We start from the raw sequence: 19358 nt of genomic DNA, 5'->3' as shown, positions 1-19358 counted from the left end.
ATATTTCTTCTCCATTTTCTTATATTTACTTTACACAATATTGGACAGTTTATCCCTATATATTGCGGAATTTTCTCTCAATTGATATCCGGATTTTAAAAATCTCTAATGAGGAATGTTCTGAAGGATGGTCTCAGAGGCTTCATTGTTAAGGGGGTTGTATGTGGATATATATGGTAGGGCTTTTTGACAGTGTATATATATATATGTATGTGTGTGTATGTACATATATATCTATTGATATATATGTATCAGGTTAAAGAGGATTTAGAAATCCAAGTAGTTTCCTCAGCTTGTACTCACAGAAATGCTGGCTAACAGAGTGCATAGAAATGGACATTAAAGGAAACCATTCCATACACATTGAAATTCCAGGGAGAATTTGTTGGTTGTAGAGCATGATATAGCATATTCAAAACTGGAGGTGATGGTATCACATTTATTCCTTTCATTACAATTGTTTCAACAATACATGGTTTGGATACATCATGAATATAAATTGTGTATTACATGTGATTACATGCAGAAAAGGTTTTGACTTTGCTTGACAAGATGAACATAGAACACATGTATGTGGTAATATTACATAATCCTTTATGGTAGTGAGCTGGTAGAATCATTAATCCGCCAGCCAAAATGCTTAGCAGCATTTCATCTGTCTTCACATTCTAAGTTTAAATTCTGCTGAGGTTGACTTTGCCTTTCATCTTTTCAGTGTTTGATAAAATAAGTACCAGTTGACCACTGGGGTTGATTTAATCGACTTAGCTTCTCCTCCAAATCTTCTGGCCATGTGGCAAAATTTGAAACCAATATATGTACTGTTGAAATTATCATAATGAAGGAATAAATGTAATGCCATTCTCAGATACATAATGCACAAACACATGAAACAATCATTTGTTCATCTCTTAATTTAAACCATCTTTGTCTTTTCTCATTATTTTGGCTAACTCATATTTTATAATTCAGCAACATCCTGTTGATCTCATTAAACATTATTCATTTACCATTTTACCATTAATAACATGGATTTGTGTTTTTCTCTTTTTTTTTTTTTTTTTTTGAGATTTTTATTAAATTCTTTTTTGTTTTTTGTTTTTTTTTTGAGATTTTTTACTTGAATGAAATTGATTTTGTTTTGTTTTTTTCACTTGTAGACCCCTCAAAAGAAAGGCTGGATATTCTGTAAGTATATATATATCATTTTCTTCTCTTTGTTCTGTTAATATAGTGAAGAAATGGTTGCTGCAGGGTAAGACTGTATGATTTGAAGCATTTTACTTTGCTGCCACCATGTGGCCCCTGGTTAAGCCCAGTATACTGCACCATTAGTCTTTTTGCCATAGCTTTCAGTTCACTGATTTCATACAAATGGAATTTGGTAGACAAAAGATGCAGCTCATTAAATGCATGTTGGTGGTGAGTCTCTCTCTCTCTTTGATGTGTAATGACAAAAAATATAAACATAGACATGGAAAGAAGTGCTTTTGAAGGCAAAATACCATGTTTGATAGTTGTTCCACCCAAGTTGCACAGATGGTCCTTTGTCACCATCATCATTACAAATAGTGTGAACTAGTGATTGAACTGGTCTAACCTATGACTTACAACTGTCATTAACAAAATATAATACAAAATATATAAATAGTTATTGTGTGTATGTGTATATGTTGTTTATACTTAGGTAGTCTTGAGCTGTGGTATTCCTCTTTTTCCTGTCAGAGTGCAGAATCACCTTATCCAATGTGGCCTTCTTTTCTAAGACAGTTGTATATGATTTGAGAGAGTTTTCGCAGATATTTCGAGCAGGTTGAACAGTAATGTACAAGTTCTTGCATTATTAGCCTCTTTTCACTTTGATTAAACATTCCTTAAAATTCAATTCTAATGAGACATGCAGGCACCAGTCTATAAGAGCAGGCCCTCAATTGCAAAAGGCTTGTGTCATGACAACCTGTTCAACCCATGTCAGCATGAGTTGCAGATAGATAATGATGAGATATTCTGTAAGTTTGTCAAGGCAGTAGATTAGCAGCGATATGTCAGGCACATGTTGCAATATTTGTTCTGGTTGTATGTACTCCGAGTTAAAATTCTCACTGGAGTCAACTTGCCTTTCATCTTTTGGGGGTTGATTAAATACCAGTCTAGCACCCAGATTGGCACACACACACACACACACACACTCTTTCTCTCTCTCTCTCTCTCTCTCTCTCTCTCCCCTCCCCCCTCTCCCTCTCTCTCCCTCCCTCTCCCAATGAATTAAACCTGTCATTCAAAGAGCCAATCTTACACTGTCACCATATTGATTTAACTTGTGAATTTTGTTATACATGTCTGTGGAATATTTAGCCAAGATAGACAAAACAGTCAACCAGTTTATGGGGAGAAAAGAATCTGATGTCTCTTTTCCCCCCACCCCACATTTTTTTTTCTTTGGGGTCTGGAAAAGAAGGACAGTATTCAGGGCCCTCAACACTGGTGGATGGAAAGGAAAAGATATCTTCAAACTGCAGACCTGAAGGGTCAGGTGAGGGCAAGTGTCTACTTACCATTCAAGTAGGCCATAGCTGGATTTGAACTCAAAAACCTGAAAGGAATATTGCTAGGTATCCTGTCCAATAGTATGATATTTCCTCCCAGACAACTGCCTTAGAGTGGTTGGCAAAGTTAACCCCAATATGATTTGAAATCAAGGCTTGAGGCATTTTGTCTTACTCTGATTTTGCCAATTGACTGCCTTGAAAAGTGTCTAAAACAAGAAATTATAAGCCCTAAGGGAAAAATAATATCTATCCCCACTTAAACATGGATGTTCTGTTAGAACAAGCTATACTATGGTAGTTAGCATGAGAGAAACTCTCATATTGGCTTTTTGTGCAAAATGCACTCTTGTTTATATAGCTTATTATTGACAAGACCAAGGAAAGCTAAAGTCTTGGTATTGGAGATGGCAGGGATTTATCTCCCTGTTAAAAAAAGATCTATATGAGTTTCTCTCATGGTATCTACTGCAGTACAGTTTTTTTTTTTCTAATGAAACATTCATGTTTAAGTGGGGATAAATATTATCTTTCAGTATTTAATTTCCTAAAGGAAAACAACCCCAAAACTTCAGATTCTTCTCATTGTTACCTATGAATTTCAGTGCTTATGGAACATAGGCAGTCAATGACTTCTCTCTACTGTTTTCAAATCTGGACTGTTTTTTCTGCTTCTTTCCAGTTGGATCCCTGCTTTTTTAACTCTGCATCAGTATACTACTACTTCCAGCTATTTTTAGGTTGTCCCCTCTTATGCCTTCTTTGTGGGTACAAGGTCCCTGAGGGAAGGCCTTCCTCTTCCAGTTTTTATTAGTTTTGAATTGTCATTGATGCTTTTTTTTCTTTTTTTTTTTCCCCTGTCTTCTTCTCCTAGGTAGGGATGTTGGCCTTATGATTTTTGCTATTGCAGATGACCAGGAGACCAAGTTTTTGTCTTGTTTATTTATTGTTAGTGAAGGCAAGTGGCTTAGTAGTAGGGCATTCAGCTCCCTCTTGTAAGGTTGTGAGTTTGGTTCCCGGCAGCACGTTGTGTCCTTTATTTCACATTGCTCCAGTCCTCTCAGCTGTAATTTAAAGGGCTAGTCTTGTCACAATCTGTATCCCGCTGTGTCTCTCTGAGAACTACATGAATGGTACACATGTACATGCAGTGCTTGACCACTTGCATGTTAATTTCACGAGCAGACTGTTCCACTGATCAGATCAACTGGAACCCTCGTCGTCGTAACCAACAAAGTGCCAGTTTAGTTTATTGTGCAGCTTTATTCGTACTGTCAAATATTCAAACCATGGCTTCTAAATAGTTAGTAGTTTTTTTTACTGTAAGTGTGAGGGGTTTTTTTTTTTATTTTGCTTTAACTGACAAACATAACGTGTTTGTAAAATGCATGTGGAATATATTTATACTTGACTATTTTTAATTTTTATTTTCTTCATTTCTTTCTAGGGTAAGCTGGAATGGCTGTGGTGCCATTAGTGGGCCAGGGAAACGAGTAGACCTGATAATTGGCAGCATCTACCTATTAGACCATCGACAGTTATTACTAATAGTGACACAAGAGTGAGGTGTGTGAAACAGACTCTGAGGAATCATTGATAAACACAACCACACAGATTTCTGTGTGTAACATTGTTAATGAGGGGTGGGTGGGAGAAGTCTGTTCTGTTAAAGAATTTGGTATTAAAGAAGAAAAAAACAAAAAAAGAAAGTAAAACTTGGGGTTTTTTTTTTTTTCATGAAAAGAACAAAACTAGGAAGTATTTTGAGATTTGATCATTGATTAAATAATTATCTCTAATACCATTTGATGACATATCTTGTTAAATATGTTTTTCTCTTTCACTTGGCTGCCTTACTGACCCCCTCCCTCCTCCTTTTAATTAGTATGAAAAAAATAACTTGCATGTTAGGTTTAACAATGTGATGTACATTTTGGAGTATTTCAGTTTATTTCTACTCCTTTAAAGCAGGGTATTTAAAATAGGGTCATATATGTGTGGGCATATATACATACATATACAAACATATATGCATAAATGTGTATATATGTATGCACAGATGTGTGTGTGTGTGCATATGTACATGCATGTTGTATATATCCCTTTATTTTAATTTGTAAGACATTAAAAAAGCAAATAGATGTGGAACCATCTATTAGGGGTACAATTAAAATATACATCTTCCTACTGAAGCCATTTTTAAAATTCTCACTTTATCATTCAAGTCATTATCTTCATACAATTTTGATATCTTCTAAATCATGTTTATTTAAAATATATACATTTTTTAAATACAATTTTGGCTGTTACTATACTGGTGAAATCCTTTTTTCTTTTTTTTTTTTTTTTCTCCAATATAAAGTTACTGCTGCATTTTCAATTTTATTTTAAGTTTTGAAGTAAACAGCTCAACTTGAAAGCTATTATTATAAATCATGTCAGAGGCACCATACCGTTTAAATAAACTGGAAAAAGTTTGCCATATGTTAAGAATATCATTTAGAGTTTCTGTTACCCCATGAAATGGATTCCCTATTTCTTCTGCTCACTGTCACTATTCTAAGAATATTCAGTCAACTAAACAAACCTATTATACATGAAATTAGATCATACACCTGCTTCAGGTTTTTCTTCAGCTAACGCTACTAACTTTTCACTGGGATTGGTAACAAGTATTTAAGAGATGGTTTGACAAGTCATTGATTGGTTTGTTTGTTTGTTTTTGGGGAGGGAGGGTAGTTTACTGTGGTGCTAAAGACTTAGTTAATTACTGCTACTATTATTGCTGCTTTCTAGATAGATTAGATTTGATTAGATTAGTCCCAGTTGTTTAATGAACTGGCTTTCTGCCATTATTCTTATCATCATTTTTTTTAGCTCCCGGTCACTTGATCTGAGAAACCACCATAGCTATACATCTTATTGCTGTTCCTTCCTCAATAGGACTGTGATATATGCATATATATAAAAACATGTGTGTATCTATATATGCATGTATACATGTGTATGTATAGACATGTATATAATTAAAAGTAGTTATTAGGTTTTCAAATGAATATACATAATTATAGATATATATACGCACACACATCCATGCTCACATATAAACATGTATTTGTGTGTGTGTGTGTGTGTATATATAATGAAAGGCTGGCTAAAATAAGTCACAGTTACTAAGTTATCATATATAAATATACATAAATCTATACACACACATATGCACATATATAAAGACATACATCTATATACATACTTATGTATGTATATATTTATTTTTTCATTTATTCCATCAGAAATTGAAGCAAAGTTTTAAAATATTTTTTGGTTTTATTTTTTTTCCTAGTTGCAATAGTTGGCACTTTTTGAATTTTATCCTCTAACAATCTTCACTCTATTAAAAAATAAAAATAACTGCTCTTAACACATAATATTCTTTCCCTCCTCCCATTGTGCATATATCTTCTTTGATATTTTCCTTATATATAACTAACCTGTGCACTTTCATATAATAGTTTTTGGTAACGTTTCTCTGCATAAAATCTCTACAGCTCTTTTTTTTATTTTTAATTAATTTACATTTTTGTTTGCCTTGGTCACTATTATTATTATTATTATTATTATTATTATTATTATTATTATTATTATTATTATTGATATATAAAGCAGCAAGCTGGCAGAATCATGAGCACATCAGAGAAAATGCTTAGCCTCATATCTTTCAGCTCTTCTTTCTGAATCCCAATACCACCAAGGTTAACTTTGCCTTTCATCATTTTGGGGATCAACAAAATAAGTACCAGTTGACTGCTGGGGACCAATGTAATTGTCTGTCCTTTCCCCAACAATTTCAAGCCTAGTGCCTATAGTAGAAAGAATTATTATTATAAATATGGCAGAATTGTTAGTGCATTGGATAAAATGATGTAACATTTCTTCCAGCTTTAAATTGACTTCAAATGCCACCGAGGTCAACTCTGCCTTTCATCCTTTCAAGGTTGATAAAACACAGTAACATTCAAGTACTTGTACCTAAATTTAGGAGTGATGAATTGGCAGGATTGTTGAGAGTTGGGCAAAATGCTTTGTAGCCTTTCTTTTGATTGTTTATGTCCTGAATTCAAATCTTGTCATGGTCAGGTCAACTGTACCTGACCTTCATCCTTTCAGGTTGCTTAAAAGTACTGGAGGATAGCGCAATTGACCAACTTCCTTCACTTCAAAATTAATGGCCTTGTGCCTAAATTAGAAATAGTTTTTATTATAAAATTTGAATATTTCTTTTAATATATGAAAATTCTTTTTGCTTTTGAGATGAATTTTTAATCTTAGGTATTTTTCAATTTTATTAAATCTTTTTAAACTATACAGTTCTATATTTAAGAGATGAGGAATTATGTACATTATTTACATTTGACAGATATTTATCCTTATCTTGTTTGTTGTTAACACATTTCGGCTGATATACCTTCCAGCCTTCATCAGGTGTCTTGGGGAAATTTCAAACCTGGGTTCTCATTCCTAAGGTATTTTTCGATGTTGTTGTTATTATTCAGGTCCCTGCCTGGAATCGAACTCAGAATCTTGTGGTTAGTAGCCTGCGCTCTTAACCACTATGCCATGTGCCCATGGGCATATGGCATAGTAGTTAATATAGTGAATTATAATAATAACAACATCGAAAAATACCTTAGGAATGAGAACCTAAGTTTGAAATTTCCTCAAGACACCTGATGAAGGCTGGAGAGTTTATCGGCCAAAATGTTGTGTTAACAACAAACAAGATGAGGACAAATATCCATCAATTGTAAATAATGTTTTTAAACTATTTTTGAGATAATAATCATAGAAATACAAGGCCTGAAATTTGAGAATGAGTGGTTGGTTGATTACATCAACCCAAGTGCTCAAGTACCAGTTAAACAACGGGATTTGATGTCATTGACTAACCCATCCCCCAAAATTTCAGGCTTTGTGCCTATAGATGATGATAATAATAATAATAATAATCAACTAATATTAATGCTAATTTCTCTTTGCTTGCTTAAAACATTAAAAACATGACATTTTTTTCGTCATACAGATTTCCTTAAACTGATCACACCATTTCGCTCATTCTTGCAATATATCTTGTTTTTATCACATTCTCTCTCTCCCAGTGCTCTATTTGGGTTTTTTTGTTTATTATTTTTTTACCTTTTAGTTTCATTATCCATTTAATTACCATGTGACATTGTAACTTCTTGAATGCATATTTTTCATCAATAAACTGCTTTATATTAAGTTTCATTATTTCATTTATTTATTTATATTCATATATTTATGTACAGTGTATGAGTATAAATATATTCTTTTCTTCTATCTTTTACTTGTTTCAGTCATTTGACTGCAGCCATACTGGGGCACTACTTTGAAGGGTTTTAGTCAAACAAATCAACTTTAGTGTATAGTTTCAGTTTCTTTTGATTGACTGCTAAGTGACAGAAACATAAAGCAAATCAACACCAGTTCTCAAGTGGTGGGTAGGACAAAAACAAAATCACATACTCACACTCAATGGGCTTCTTTCAGTTTCCATTACCAGTTCCACAAGGCTTTGGTTGACCTGAAGCTATAGTAGAAAACACTTTGACCGAGCTGCCATGCAATAGGACTGAACATGAAACTATATGGTTGGGAAGCAAACTTTTTGCCACACAACAATACCTGCACCTATATTCATATATTTGTTTTTAGTTATTCGTAGGCACCGGTATGGCCGTGTGGTGAAGATGTTTGCCTCCTAACCACATGGTTTCGGGCTCAGTTCCTCTGCATGGCACTTTGGGCAAATGTCTTCTACTACATAGCACTAAACTGACCAAAAGCCTTGTGAATGTATTTAGTAGATAAAAACTCAAAGAAACGTGCTTGATTGATATATGTGTGTGTGTGTGCAGGCATGGCTGTTTGGTAAGAAATTTGCTTCCCCACAACATAGTTCCTGGTTCGGTCCGACTGCATGGTACCTTGGGCAAGTGTCTTCTATCACCTCAGGCCGACCAAAGCCTTGTGAGTGAATTTGGTAGATGGAAGCTGAAAGAAGTCTGTCATATATATGTGTGTGTGATTGGGGCTTGTTGAGTCATGTTGACTATGGTTGGAGATGTTGGTAATACATAGTTCAGTCTCCATGGCCGTATTTGTTCTTTAGTCGGGTTCACCAGTTATAAGTTGGTAGTCCAGAGTCCATGCTGCGTTTGTTTCTTCGTCGGGGGTCACCACTTTAGTAGAAAGTGGGTTATACATCTTTGGATGTATACCTGACTTTCCTACTATAAAATTTAAGAAATATAACGGAACGCTGAACTCCAGACTATCAACTTAAACAACATTTATTCAGGTGGTAAATATATACATCTTTAGTTCTTGTTGTTACAGCTTCTGATTGTGTGTGAGCATAGTTGTTGGGACGTGGGTATGTAGTTGCAAGCGAGCTGTCGAGTGTAAGTCCGAAAGATGTAGAGAGACAGCTTATCAAGTTCAATGCTCATGGTCGGCCGACCGTAAAAGAGAAAGATTAAAGCGGGAACGATGGAGATTGAAAACAGCCTGCAACAATGCTATGTGAAGGAGAGAGCAGACAAAGAAGCCTAGTTTATAAAAAAAATCAAGTCAAACCCAAATGTCTTCTTTCATTATGCCAAAGAAACAGCCTCAGTATGCTGCAAAATAGGACCTCTCTCCGAGAAGGATGGCTCCCCCCACAGATAACCCAACCAAGATCGGTAAGGTACTGAATAACCAGTTCAAAAGTGTCTTTACCACCTCATTGGAACACTGACATGTGAATGAACCAGTGGATTTCTTTGCCGCCTCACCTATAACCAGCGAGGCAGTTACGATGAATTTCACTGACACAATTTGTGTCCTTACATTTCAAACAAGGGAATCTAGCACCCCCACTCAGCTCAAAACAATATCTGTGTATCGCGATTTCTGGCTTATTTCCCTTCATCAGCACAGAATAATTGTTCTGTACTGATGAAGAGAAATAACCCAGAAATCATGATACGCAGATATTGTTTTGAGCTGAATGGAAATGCTAGATTCCTTTGTTTGAAATGTACGGACACAGTTGGAGACAATGTCTCCTGGGGCTAAATTACAGCAACATTAGTCCTAAATGAGGACTGCCATATTATGTTGGCAAACAATCTTTACTCCAAAGTACTGTTGCTAAATATCTCACATTCTGAGATTAGAAAATAGTAATCTTCTAATATAAATATATATACTTGTATATGCATATATATATTTGTGTATATATATATATATATATACACATTTATATATACTTATATATACATGGATATTGGATATATATATATACACAAATATATATATGCATATACAAGTATATATATTTATATTAGAAGATTACTATTTTCTAATCTCAGAATGTGAGATATTCAGCAACAGTACTCAATTTTTGAATTTAAATCTAAACCTTTTCTATATATATATATATATATATATAAATTCAGAAGAGTGGTACAACAAGGCACCAATATTTATATATATATATATATATATACCCTTATAGGGCTATAGTTTGATGGAAATTAATACATTTGTATTGAAATATTTTTCATTGATATATATATATATATATATATATATATACTTTTATGTATGTATATATATATATATATATGGTGGTTGTCTACTCCTTACACAGAGTTTGACCACCTCCTGCACCTGCACCTTAACCCTTTCATGGCATCTGATGTGGCTTTTTAAACCAGACAATGTTTTGAAAAAACACCCACACAGATTGCACCTCTGATTTGAACTACCAATACCTGCAGGTAAGTTCTGCTCATTGTGGATCCTAACATGTCGTTTAAGGCCTTCATTGGATTTGCAAGCCCTCTGCCATACACCACATTCAAACGTGTGCACAGACATATAATCAGAATAGCTGGTTGAAGTTTGTTTTCCATGGGTTCGCAGGTGAGATTTGAGGCCAGCCAAGGACAGACATGGTTTGTCACAGACTGTGCACACAAAAAGGTCCTTGTCATTCACCTTCTGTGTGTCTGTGTCTGTGTTTGTACCCCCAGCATCATTTGACTACCAATGTGCAGTGTTTACGTCCCTGTAACTAAGCTGTTTGCAAAACACACCGATAGGATAAGTACTATGCTTATAAAGAATAAGTCCTATTGTCAATTTCTTCAATTAAAGGTGGTGCTTCAGCATCGCTGCAGTCACATGGCCAAAGCAAGTAAAACAATAAAAAACTATGCCATTTTAATCCCAAGCAATGCCGAGTATTTCTGCTAGTGATATATATATATATATATATATATATCTCGTATATGATTATTTATTTATAGATATATATGAGATATATATGTTTATATATATATATATACTAGCTGATGTACCTGGTTATTCCCGGGAAAGTGAGGCTTATCCCTTGGTTCCATTCTCATAATTGTTTTGCTAATCCAATAACAATACAAAGTATGTAGCCCTTAAAACGGTTTTTGTGCTTTATTGAGAATACCAAACTGTTACAGAGGATCTTGCTTTAGGAACTTCCCAATAAGTTATGAATACGAAATGGTGAAGTCAGTTATGTAATAACATGAAATTAGTTACCCGATAGTAAGAATTCAAATAAAGTAACCCCGAAAAGGGGTTTAATGCATTCCCAGAGTATATAGAACTCAGGAGGAAATACTAATAAGGTATGTATACTAAAATTGTGAAGCATGTTATGTAATAACAGGCTAATCAGATATGAGATAATAACAATTCAAAGTAAATAACTCTGAAAAAAGTTTTTGTACATTCGCAGAGAATATTACCCTCAGCGGTACTAGTGTTGGTATATTCGTGAATAAGTCACTAATTGAAATGAGTGGATCTATTGTTTAGGAAAATACTATTTACTTGTGTAAGCGTTGTACTGGATAAATTGCGGAAATAACTCAAATAGTTCAAATACTAAGAAATAAGCATATATATATTGGACTAAAAAATTATTTTAAATTATTTTAAAATTAAAATTAAAGTTAATATATCTAATATTATTTAAAGGACACATGAGAGATAAAATTTATTTTATAACTACTATAAAAGTATTGATACATAGGATTTACATGGTATATAATGATGGACTCATCAAGGTTTAAGAAACTGGTAAAGTGAATGATTGGAATTAACATAGAATTATAATGGAGAGGGTCATAGCCCAACTAATTAGGGAGCGAATCAATTTAGATGAGATGCAGTTTGGGTTCGTGCCTGGGAAAAGCACTACTGATGCCTTATTTCTAGTAAGACAGCTGCAGGAGAAATACCTAGCCAAGGATAAACCTCTGTACCTGGCTTTCGTTGACATGGAGAAAGCCTTTGACAGGGTCCCCCGATCCCTTATCTGGTGGTCAATGAGGAAACTTGGGATAGAAGAATGGTTAGTGAGAGCTGTGCGAGCCATGTACAGAGATGCTGCCAGTAAGGTGAGGGTTGGAAATGAGTACAGCAATGAATTCCGGGTAGAGGTAGGGGTCCACCAAGGTTCCGTCCTCAGCCCCTCTTATTTATCATAGTCCTCCAGGTAATCACAGAGGAGTTCAAGACAGGTTGCCCCTGGAGCTCCTCTATGCTGATGACCTTGCCCTAATTGCGGACTCACTATCAGAACTAGAGGAGAAGTTTCAGGTGTGGAAGCAAGGTCTAGAATTGAAGGGACTTAGAGTCAACCTAGCTAAAACCAAAATCCTAATAAGTAGGAAGGTAGATAAAACACAAACCCCTTCAGGTAGATGGCCCTGCTCAGTATGTAGAAAAGGAGTAGGTAGTAACTCTATAAGATGTACCCGGTGCAAGCTATGGACACATAAGAGGTGCAGCAACATCAAAGGCAGGTTAACTAGCAAGTTAGTTTTTGTTTGTGGCAGATGTTCAGGTGCAATAAAAACTGTAAACAAACAGGAAATAACTTCTATCCCATTCCAGGGTGAAAAACTAGAGGTAGTCGATAGCTTCCGCTATCTGGGCGACCAAGTTAGTAGTGGGGGTGGGTGCGCTGAAAGTGTAGCTGCTAGAATAAGAATAGCCTGGGCAAAGTTTAGAGAGCTCTTACCCCTACTGGCGACAAAGGGACTCTCACTCAGAGTAAAAGGCAGACTGTATGACGCATGTGTACGAACAGCCATGCTACATGGCAGTGAAACATGGGCTGTAACTGCTGAGGACATACGTAAGCTCGCAAGGAATGAAGCCAGTATGCTCCGTTGGATGTGTAATGTCAATGTGAATACCCGTCAGAGTGTAAGTATCTTGAGAGAAAATCTGAACATTAGAAGCATCAGTTGTGGTGTGCAAGAGAGACGATTTCGCTGGTATGGACATGTGGTGAGAATGGATGAGGATAGCTGCCTGAAAAAGTGCCACACCATAACAGTTGAGGGAACCCGTGGAAGAGGTAGGCCCAGGAAGACCAGGGCTGAGGTGGTGAGGCAAGACCTTCGAACATTGGGCCTCACCGAGGCGATGACTACTGACCGAGACCTTTGGAAATGTGCTGTGCGTGAGAAGACCCGGCAAGCCAAGTAAGATCGTTGCCAGTGCCCCTGGACTGGCTCTTGTGCGGGTGGCACATAAGATGCACCATTTTGAGCGTGGTCGTTGCCAGTACCGCCTGACTGGCTTCCGTAGGATTTTCGAGCGAGATCGTTGCCAGTGCCCCTGGACTGGCTCTTGTGCGGGTGGCACATAAAAGACACCATTTCGAGCGTGGCCGTGGCCAGTATCGCCTGACTGGCCTTCGTGCAGGTGACACGTAAAAGCACCTACTACACTCTCTGAGTGGTTGGCGTTAGGAAGGGCATCCAGCTGTAGAAACTCTGCCAAATTTAGATTGGAGCCTGGTGTTGCCATCCGGTTTCACCAGTCCTCAGGCAAATCGTCCAACTCATGCTAGCATGGAAAGCGGACGTTAAACGATGATGATGATGATGATGATGAAAATTAAAACCTTATATATCTAATATCATTTAAAGGACACATAAGAGATAAAATTTATTTTGTAACTAATGTAAAGAATTAATATATAGGATTTACATAGTTTATAATAATGGGCTCATCAAGGTTTAAGAAACTGGAGTAGCATGGCCTGTCAACAGGAAGCGGTGCTACTTCCTGGGGCTAAATAGCAGTAGTATTATTCCCTTCATGGGACTGTCACATTAAGTTGACAGCATACAACTACTTTATATATATATATATATATATATATATAAGATAAGAGAAGAAATAGAGCAACATGTAACAATTAGAAACTAATCATTAGTATTGAATGATAATTGAATTATGGTTAAGATAACATTTACAGCTGTTTCAGTTTGTTATTTTTTAGGTAAACTTGCGTTTATCTCATTCCATGTAACAAACATCAGAACGAATTGAACTTTACCAGGGGAATATTGACAGGAGAAAAAAAGAAAAAGAAACGGAAAAGGAAAAGGTTCATTAGGTCTTTAGGCTTACATTTTTGTGTCCTTAAAAGATAGCACATGTGTGTACAGTTGATTCAAGTAGATGTTACATGTTGCTCCATTTCTTCTCTTATCTTATCTGAAATTATCAACTACTGTTAACCTTACAGCAAGGCCTATACATAGTTAGGTAATACACCAGTAATGCCTATGGATACATTTATCCCATAGATGGTTACATAACCTCTAATTCATAATTTCTACACACACACACACACACACACATATATATATACTCTTTTCTACTCTAGGCACAAGGCCCGAAATTTTTAGGGAAAGGGGCCAGTCGATTAGATCGACCCTAGTACGCAACTGGTACTTAATTAATTGACCCCGAAAGGATGAAAGGCAAAGTCGACCTAGGCAGAATTTGAACTCAGAACATAAAGACAGACAAAATACCCTCTAAGCATTTTGCCCGACATGTTAACGTTTCTGCCAGCTCACCTTATATCTTATATATATATATATATATATATATATATATATATATATATATATATATATATATATATATATGTATATATATATATATATATATATATATATATGTATATATATATATATATATATATATATATATATATATATATATATTTGTATATATATATATATATATACATATATATATATATATATATATATATATATATATATATATTTATATATATATGTATATATATATATATATATATATATATATATATATATATATATATATGTATATATATATATATGTATATATATATATATATATATATATATATATATATATATATATATATATATATATGTATATGTATATGTACATATATATATATATATACTGAAAACTCTCACAGGTCTCTGCCTCACTTTTGCACCAGAAGATCTACATACCTCCATCCTTTCCTCCCTTCCAAACCATCTTCCACCTTCTTCCTCTCAGCCCTCCCCCATCTCTCTCTCTCTCACTCTCTCTCTTTATATATATATATATATATATATATATATATATATAGTGGACTAACACAACCAAATAGCAGCTCATTTACTTAACATTGGCATATTTATATCTATATTTACAGCTGCAGTAATGCTTATATTTACAATGCTTACTTTACTCTCACCCCCAGTAGAATCAACAATTTTAACATGTTTGAATGATGATAGGTTAAAAGCGAGAAGAACTTTTATGACATATCTGCTATCAAACAATCACGGAAATCTTCTTTTCAGGTGCTGAATAACATCTCTCCTTCCCATGTTTTAACACTGTAAATGTAGGCACATTGAAATGTAGGTCTAATGAGATTGTAGAAATGCTTGAATGGAGGTGTGTTGATGTATGTTGCATCCAAGAGGTAAGGTGGAGAGAAGCTTCAACCAGGTTCCTCACAGGCAAGACACATAGGTATAAAATCTTCTGGGAAGGTAACTGTGATAGAGTAGGTGGAGAGAAATGGGTAGATAACGTCAGAGAAGCAGTCGGAGTGTGTAATAGAGTACTTAAGCTCAGGCTAGTCTTGCAGAATAGTATAGCTACAATTATATCTGCCTGCACCCCACAAGTGGGGCTATCAAATGAACAGAAGGACCACTTTTATGTTATTCTTCCGCAGGCCACTTCAAAGACAAGTGACAATGATCTCATCTTCATGGCTGGGGATTTCAACAGGAATGTCAGTTAGCAACCTGGTATCGTCCATGGTATTCATGGGGGCCATGGAATTGGTCCCTGAAATGAAGAGGAAACAAGGCTACTGAAGTTCTGTGAAACAAATAACCTTTTGAGCTGCAACACCAACTTCAGGAAGCCAGCCAGCCACCTGGATAACCTCTCAATCAGGTGACTCTGCTAGCCAGATTAATTTCATTCTCACCAGACAGCAGGATACATGGTTGCTCTTAAATACCAAGATCCTTAGCAACTTTAGACTCCAGGCCAGAAGGATGCCAAGAAGCAGACCAATCTGGAAAAGAAGGATCTAGAAGCTTAAGGACCTTCATATGGTCAGAGATTTAGGGACATCCTAATAGAGAAATTAGATGAGAGGGAGGAAGAGCTACAAACTTGTGATATAGAGGGCAGCTGGGAATTCCTGTGAGACAGCTTGCTGTGTGCCACAGACCAAATCTGTGGATGGTGCAAAGTTCCTTTCAGACCTAGAGTAATGTAGTGATGAAACAATGCTGTAGACAGGGCCATTAGAGCAAAGAAACAGGCCTGGAAGAGTGGGGGCTGCAGGGAACTTTATCAGATAGCGAGGAGACAGGTATATCTAGCCAAGGGAGAAGCAGAAAAGAAGAAGTTTGCCTATGTTCAGCATTGTGAGGACCAGAGAAGTGAAGTATTTTGGATTGCAGGACAATGTGTGAAAGAAAATTGTGATGTCATAGGGGAGAAATGTGTCCACATGGATGATGGTGCACTTGCTTTTAAGGAAAGTGGCTTGGAGATGCCATTATGAAAGACTGCTGCACATGGAGAATGAATGGGAGGAGGAGAATCTACCAAATATTGAGGGACCAGCTTCCTGAATCAACAGTACCCTGGTAGATAAAACAATTAAGGATATGAAGACAAGGAAAGCCCCCAGCCCATCAGGAATCACTGCTGAGATGCTTAAAATATCTGGCAGTGTGGGTTATAGTCTAGTCACCTGTATTGTAAATCTAAGGTTTATGACTCTTCAAAACTATTTATAACATTAACATAAAAAAGTTTTGGAAAAAGTTAAAATGAAAATTTACAGAAAGGGTGGGGTATAAAATTGCCCCTCATTTAAAAAAATTATTATTATCATTTATTTTTTTTTTTTGCATGTTCATAATCTACAGTATGTAGATACATAAAACTTATTGCTTTCCATGTACCAAATAATTTCCTACACCTCTATTCCACCAATGACTCTATTCTACAGGAATGCCAATGAAACGCAAGCATAGTGAAAGGGTAGAATTGTTAGAGCTTTGGACAAAATGCCTTGTGGTTATTTGTTCCAGCTCTTATCCTGCTGAAGTTAACTTAGCCTTTCAACCTTTCGCAGTTGATAAAATAAAGTACTCGGAGATTGATGCTATTGACTAATCCTCTCCTATCAGAATTGCTGATCTTCCTAAATTAGAAACTTTGAATTTAATAACTACACATATGGGATCTTTTCTGTTTGGCTGCAGCTGTGGAAATTCCAATGTTTATTGAAAATTTAAAAATTTGGTGTATTAATGCAGTTTTCCAAGCTGAATCTCAGGAGATATTTCACTTTTTCCAGAAAAATTTTTAAAGAAGTTTTAGAGGTTTAAAGTTTGATAATTTTCACTCAGTCAGAAAACAGGATTTGGTAGCTGTTATTTTGTGCATGACATGTAAATAAATCAATTTTTGCTTTATGTATGACGTATAACCCCTCATAACTTTTTTATTTTGGGGGAATTTTCAGAAAATATTTACAAATTTGGATTCTACATTTGAGAATTCATATGATTATACAAAGACCAAAACAACAACAAAAAAATTTGTAGGTGCGTGATTTAAGACCCATTTGTATGTTATTTTTAGCTCATCTCTTGATCAGGATACAAGCAGCAGATGGGCACAAGCAGTTGAACAAAGTACATACTTTCGCATAGGATATATTTGTCAACACATGCTATCTTGCAGACAAAAGAGTTCTCATGTCTGGCTTGTTACAATGGAATCAGGCATAAATGCGTCTATGGCTTATGATTGGCTAAAATTATCTAAAATTTGCAAACTTTAAAAACTAATAACTCTTTATTTATTGATTTATGGCAAAAATGAATTTCATGTCACTGATTAGCATATAAAACAATGTCATTACACCAAATATGAAATCAATTCGAGCTGAAATTGAAGAGATTGAAGATTGGCAGTCAAACAGACAAGATCTCATGTATGTATATGAAACATATAATACGAAGTCACATTAAAATACAAATCCAAAATCAAAGAAAACACAAACATGAGTGAAGAAAAGAAAGAAAAGAGACGAAGAGGAAGAAAGAAAAGAAAAAAAACACATCAATTCAACACCAAGTGCTTTAATTAGTCACACATCACAAGGGGATCTTTTCTATTTGGCTGCCAAGATTTCAAAAATCAAAGTTTATTGAAAATTTTTTAATTTGGTACAATTATGTGGTTTTCCAAGCTGAATTGCTGGAGTTACTTCACTTTCTCCAGAAGTTTTTTTTTTTTTTAAAGTTATAGAGGTTTAAAGTTTGATCATTTTCACCCAGTCAGGAAACTGGATTTGGAAGCTGTCATTTTGTGCATGACTGCACAGTTTGTCAGCATCCTGAAAATAGCACTTGTGTTTTTATATGAAACCATAAACAAATCAATTGCACACGACATGTAACCCCGCATAGCCTTTTTATTTTTGGGAATTTTCAGAAAATTTTTGCAAATTTGTATTCTACATGCAGGACTTTATACAATTATGCCAAAAGAAAAAAAATTGTGGGAGTGCATGATTTAAGGCCTATTTAGCTGTCATTTTTAGCACACCTCACAACTACTTCAATGACAAAAAACAAGTAAACAACATGTATTTTATAGTTTTAAGCATTTAATGCAATTAACAGCATATTAAAAACTAAATATTTCTCAAAATAAGAAACTTATAGCACAAACTTAAAAGATTAATCCAAAAACAAAATAGCACATTACAAATTAAATATCTTTAAAAAATAAACTTCTCAACAATCTTCCCAGGACCAACAACCTTAACTAGTTGACGGGCCAAGTTCTCCACACATACTTCCTTAACATAGCTGTTATAATCAACAGCTGTGCTATGGCTCATCCCCAGTTCTTCAACACAAAACTAGACTGGAGTCAATTCCTTAACCCATGAGTAAAGGAAAAATACTACAGCGCTAAGAGGAAGGATACCACCTTCAAACTATGAGTCTTTCCTCACTGACACACTCCATGCATCCTTGGTGCATGCATCACCAATACATTATTCCTACCATGTTTTCTTGTCCTCATAAAATGTTTCTTCGTTTTGCATAATTTCTTTTTTTTTTAGCATAACACCCTTTTCTTGCAAGTATGAAACTGCATCCTCCTCTGGTGCATGATTTAAAGCCTATTTGGCTGCTAGTTTTAGCACATATGACAACCATCTCAATGACTGGAACATATTAGTCAACATGTGCTTTCTTGCAGACAAAAGAGTTCTCAAATATGGCTTGTTACTATGGAAACAGGTATGAATGTGTCTGTGGTTTACAATTGGCTAAAATTACCTAA

General features: G+C 35.3%; 1 protein-coding gene across 2 annotated transcripts in view; it reads left to right on the top strand.

Annotated features, from left to right (window-relative positions):
• Window positions 1-7826, top strand: part of LOC106870535 (lamin-B1) — a 62698-nt gene extending 54872 nt beyond the window's left edge. For both annotated transcript variants that reach the window (XM_052976025.2, XM_052976024.2), the window contains 2 exons: window positions 1161-1188; window positions 3994-7826. In XM_052976025.2, coding sequence (XP_052831985.1) covers window positions 1161-1188; window positions 3994-3998 — 33 coding nt within the window. In that variant the 3' untranslated portion in view covers window positions 3999-7826. The remainder of the gene's footprint in view (window positions 1-1160; window positions 1189-3993) is intronic.
• The last annotated feature ends 11532 nt before the right edge of the window (window positions 7827-19358 follow it).

The sequence above is a fragment of the Octopus bimaculoides genome, chromosome 23, assembly GCF_046866305.1.
Source record: "Octopus bimaculoides isolate indiv1 chromosome 23, ASM4686630v1, whole genome shotgun sequence".
Taxonomy (NCBI): Eukaryota; Metazoa; Mollusca; class Cephalopoda; order Octopoda; family Octopodidae; genus Octopus; species Octopus bimaculoides.
This window is presented reverse-complemented; position numbering and strand designations above follow the sequence as displayed.